Source organism: Colobus angolensis, unplaced genomic scaffold (assembly GCF_000951035.1).
Source record: "Colobus angolensis palliatus isolate OR3802 unplaced genomic scaffold, Cang.pa_1.0 Scaffold329, whole genome shotgun sequence".
In the NCBI taxonomy this organism is placed as follows: domain Eukaryota; kingdom Metazoa; phylum Chordata; class Mammalia; order Primates; family Cercopithecidae; genus Colobus; species Colobus angolensis.
The window spans coordinates 1,220,191-1,225,432 of record NW_012116588.1 but is presented as its reverse complement, the minus strand read 5'-3'; the positions used below and the strand labels follow the sequence as shown (position 1 = coordinate 1,225,432).

At 39.1% G+C, this 5,242-nt stretch overlaps 1 protein-coding gene across 1 annotated transcript in view; it reads right to left on the bottom strand.

Moving 5' to 3' along the window:
- Nucleotides 1-5,242, bottom strand: part of HEATR6 (HEAT repeat containing 6) — a 36,947-nt gene that overhangs the window by 11,385 nt on the left and 20,320 nt on the right. Inside the window, 4 exon segments of the mRNA XM_011951895.1 lie at nucleotides 1,112-1,198; nucleotides 1,572-1,694; nucleotides 2,503-2,858; nucleotides 4,884-4,983. Of these exon segments, the coding sequence (XP_011807285.1) occupies nucleotides 1,112-1,198; nucleotides 1,572-1,694; nucleotides 2,503-2,858; nucleotides 4,884-4,983 (666 nt within the window).

Sequence of the window (5,242 nt, the reverse complement as noted above, 5' to 3'; positions counted from 1 at the left end):
CCCCTTGCACCAGTGTGCACTGGATGCGGGACATGGAGTCAAAGGACTATTGTGGAGCTTTAAGGTTTAATGTCTGTCCTGCTGGGTTTCGGATTTGTGTGGGGCTTGTTGCCCCTTTCTTTTGGCTGATTTCTCCCTGTTGGAATGGGAATGTCTACCCAATGCCTGTACACCACTGCATCTTAAAAATCAATAACTTGTTTTGGATCTTACAGGCTCATAGGTGGAAGGAATTTGGCTTGAGTCACAGCTGAGACTTTGGACTTTTGAGTTGATGCTGGAAAGAGTTAAGATTTTGGGGAACTATTGGGAAGAGATGACTGTATTTTGCAATGAGAGGAACATGAGATTTGCGGGGGCCAGGGGCAGAATGATATGGTTTGGATGTGTGCCTCCTCCAAACCTCATGCTGAAATGTGACCTCCAGCACTGGAGGTGGGTCTAACAGGAAGTGTTTGGGTCATGGGGGCGGATCCCTCTTGAATGGCTTGCTGCTGTCCTTGTGGTAATGAGTGAGCTCTCACTCTATGACAGCTGGTTGTTTAAAAGAGCCTGCCGTCTCCCTCTTGCTTACTCTCTTGCCGTATGACATGCCTGCTCCCCCTTTGCGTTCCACCAGGATTAAAAGCTTCCTGGGGCTTCATCAGAGGTAGATGCTGGCATCATGCTTTTTGTATAGCCTGCAGAACTGTGAGCCAGATAAATGTCTTTTCTTTATAAATTGCCCAGCCTCAGGTATTCCTTTATAGCAACATAAAATGGACTAATACAATCATGTTCCCTAAATGATCCCATGGTTTTGGGTACAAAATTCCTGGCTCTTTGTCTCTTGGGCAGGCTGAGTAACCAGACTAGGTTTTATGCAAAAGAAATATTAGTTTTACTATTGCTGGTTATATGTTATACATAAGCCTACCACATCCTAAATTGCAAATAAACTGAAATGTAAAATAAAACCCATTTATACTAGTTTCAGGTTTTCCTGGATTATAAAACACAATTTTTGACACTGGAAGAAACCATATCATCTACTCCACTTATCACTGAGCTTCAAAATAAAACTGCAACTGAAGCACTAATAAAAGAAAACTATGAACTGACATTTATTTACCAAGAAGACTGGTACTCTCTGATCAGGTGCTACAGTAGAATCCGGTTTATACTGCTGTATTAAGCCTGTGCCCAGTTCTTCCAGAAGCTGCCAAGAAAAAAGAATTGCCAAAGCAGAGTATTAGGACTAACAAACAACTTCACTTTAGTTTGGAGATCACCTCAAATCAAGGGGAAACATAATTTGCAACTAATTTTCTTCCTTTATTCAGTCACTCTTAACAGAGGCATTCTTTCAAGGACTGAAATCAACAGCTATATCTTATTCATTTGTTACCGAATCAATTCTTGGGGTTTATATGTAAGAGCTGAAAACAGAAGAATGTACAGTCTTCCTCACCTGAAATCTCTTTAAGAAATCTCAGAATTGAAGGACATGTGGCAGACGAATATAAAGTGAAGAAAAGGAGAGATATAAAGTGACAAGAAGGAAAAAGCGTTGTGGTTTTGATGAAAATTACCTTTGCTCCATGAAGCTGAATGGATGGATCTGCTTCCCCCATGCACTTGCAAATCACCTCTCCAAGCTCCATCAAGTAGGCTTGAGTCATTGAAAAGTAGCCCCTTGCCACAAGAGCCAATACCTGCAGAGAGAGCATGGAATTAACCCTCTAAGACCTGAGTGCAAGGCTGCAATATCCAGAAAAGTGTTATAATATTTCAGAAATCGCTTATGTTTAACAGGGGCTGAAATCTGTCAAATGAAATTAAGAACCATAATCTTTATTTCATGACTAACATCAATTAACTGTATCACATTTTTATGGTGCTTTAGTATATGATCGCTTTTCATTAATGTAAGCTCATTTAAGTCTTGGAACTATTCTTTTAAGTTAGGTATTAACTGAATTTTACAGCTAAAGAAACTAAGCCTGACAAGGTTAAAGGACATGTTTCATGCTGTCCAGTTAATTAGCAGCAGACCCCAGGACCAGGCCTTGTCTCAGATCATATTTGTATAGAAAAAGTGAACTCTTTTATCTAGGATTGTTTTCTTTCTTTGAAGGAACAATTATTTTGTTACTCTAAGCAGGTACAAGACCAAGGAGAAGTTTATAAAGAATTAAACATTAAGTTGCAAAAATCAAAAATTAACTGTACAATTTCACTCAGAATTATTCTACCATCTATTATATCCACCTGTCATATAATACCTGAAGTGACTAAAATAATTTGCAATCAAAGAACAAAAAGGAAAGAATCTGCTATTTTGCAACCAAGGAACACCTCCCCAAAACAAAACAACAAAAACAATAGACCACCCATACCTAAAATATGACTCCCACAAACACAGTTGACACATGGCTTGGTTTTAGCTGCTCGCTCCTCACGGTCACTCTGGAGGAAGAATGGTTACTTCCATTTCAGAGATGAGGAAATGAAACCTCCTACCTGTAAGGCCTCCAGTCGCATGGGGGATGGTTCGTAGGCACTTCCTGCTGCAGAGCCAGCATCGCTACCTGAACAGGAATCCTCCTTGGGCAGTACGACAATGGAAATGCAGAGTCGAATGAGCCAGCAGGGCTCTGAAGACCCCTTAGGTGAGCTAACTGACATTTCTTCCAGAGAGGGTCCTGCAGGGGCTTTCTTCCACCAATCAGGAGGGCTGAGGTGAGGGGTTGCTAAATTGCTATTACCGAGTCCAGAAGAACATGGCTGTTGCAGAAGTAGCTGGACTTCAGGTAAAGGTGCGTGGGTGGACACTATAGCTCCCAAGAGTGTGAGACTTGACACGCGAACATTAACATCTGTCAAAGGAAGCAATAAGAACTTATCACCATGGGAACAGCTACAGTAAAGATGGTAGTTATCCCTGCAGGCAATTAAGAATAGTTCCTTGTGTAACCTGAATCTAATCAAACTTTTAGACCTCATTTCCAGTTTGGAAATACATGGGACAGGAGAATAAGTTAACACCATAAAGAAACAATCTGACAAATTGAGACTGTGGTTTATTTTGTTATCTTTGGTGACGAGCTTAGAGTTCACATTCTATAAGACAATTGGGCTGGATTCCTTCCTAAGTCAGTTTGATGTAAAAAAGATGGGTGGGGGGACTCTAGATTTAAAAAGACTACAGTGACATGATAACTAATGCAATGCATGTACGCTGAATGAACCCCGGATTTTAACAAGAAATATTTTTAAAAAGCTAAATAAAAGATCTGTGACTAGACTCATTTTTTTTTTTTTTTTGCATGTGATGTCCAGCTGTTCCAGCACCGTTTGTTGAAAAGTGTCTGCTCCTTTGTTGTAGATCAGTTGACTATATTTATGTGGGTCTATTTCTGGGCTCTCTATTCTGTTCCACTGATCTGTTTGTCTCTTCCTTGGCCAGTATCACACTGTCTCAATTACTGTAGTTTTATAGTAGATTTTGAAGTTAGGGAATGTCAGTCCTTCAGTTTTGTTCTTCTCTAGCAATATTGTGTCGGCTATTCTGGATCTTTTGCCTATCCATATACGTTTCAGAATCAGTTCGTTGATACCTGCCAAGTAACTTGCTGGAATTTTGATTGAGACTGCACTGAATCTATAGATCAAGCTGGGAAGAAGTAACATTTTTACAATATTGAGCCTTCCTGTCCATGAACATGGAATCCAGTCCATTCATTTAGTTATCTGATTTATTTCATCAGAGTTTCACAGTTTTCTTCATATAGATCTTGTACATATTTTGTTAGGCTCATACCTAAGAATTTCAGGGTTTGAACATTTTAATGAAAGAAAGTTACTTGAGGATAAAGTCAGATACTTGAAAGGAACCTTTGAGACATGGTGCACTCTCTTCAGCTGAAGATGCAGATAATGAAAAGCTGGTACGGTGGAATGAGCAGGGATTGTTTTCATCTTATTTCTGCCATGAATGTGACGGGAAATCTTAGGGTAAGACTTATCTTTCTGGGTCCCTTTTTTACACATTAATGTAAGTAGTGAACTAGACTTAGTTTACACCTCTTATCTCATTTGAGCCTCATAAAAATCTTATGACGTAGTTATAATTCTTGCTGTTAGCAAGAAATTAGGGTTCAGAGAGGGCCATGGCCATGAGATGGCAAAAATGGGAGTGGGCTCCAGACCCTTGGATTGACTTCAGGTCCCATGCTCTTCCCACTATGTCACCGAAAACAGCCACTATTCCTTCCTTGTTACAATCCTGCCTGAAAAACTGAACTCATCAGAATGTGGTGTGATGTGAAAGCTTGCAAACAAAAGAAAAGCAAATCTACAAAAGGCAAGTGTTTATAGCACATACACATTACGTGTGGGAGGAAATAATAAGGCTGTAGTTAGTCAAGATTTGAAGTTCTGGGATTTTATCTGAACTTACAGGAAATACCGTTAAAGAAGTGAAATTTTGTATTCATTTTTCTTTCCAAAAAGTAGATAGTATCTATCTGTCCGTCTGTCTGTCTATCTAACCATCCATCCATCCTCTACTTATGCCTAAGGGATATAAACTATCACACCCCTGAGGGGGGCTGCTTGCACCTGGCTCAGTCTTAATTGTAAAGAGATACTCTGGTCACTGTCCTGAACATTAAACAGGCATTACACTTTACAATTAATTCTCTAGCTCACTTCCACTGGGACTTGAGGGGTCAATTCTTGCAACAGCTGATACCCCTGAAAAGTTGAGAAGAAGCAGCAGAGATCTCTTAAGAGTTGTAAAAATGCTTTGAATATATACATATATCTGTATCTATGTATTTTTACTAATAGTCTGCATCTGACTGATATAAAGAAGCCATCAGGTTTAAGACACTACCAACCTTTGTGGCGAATATAAGGCTTTATCTGGTTCCAGACTTTGGTCAGCAGGTTGAGTTTTAGACGATTATAAGGTGCATTTGATACTAAATTTGCAAGGCACTGTAAAACACAAAAAGTAGTTCATCAAAAGGCTTGATTAAACCACACCATAGAAACCAATTTTGCAGCGTTTAATTAAAAAGTTTTCACACAACTAAAAATTAGTTCTTTTTTTTTTTTTAAACTAATACTTGTATTCTCATTGGTACAACTAAAGATAAAGAAGTACTTTTAGCAAACCATTTATTAGGACATACAGAGATAGAGATTATAGGTAAGATCAGACAAGTAGGTACAGACTTCCAAATAGGGTATTTTT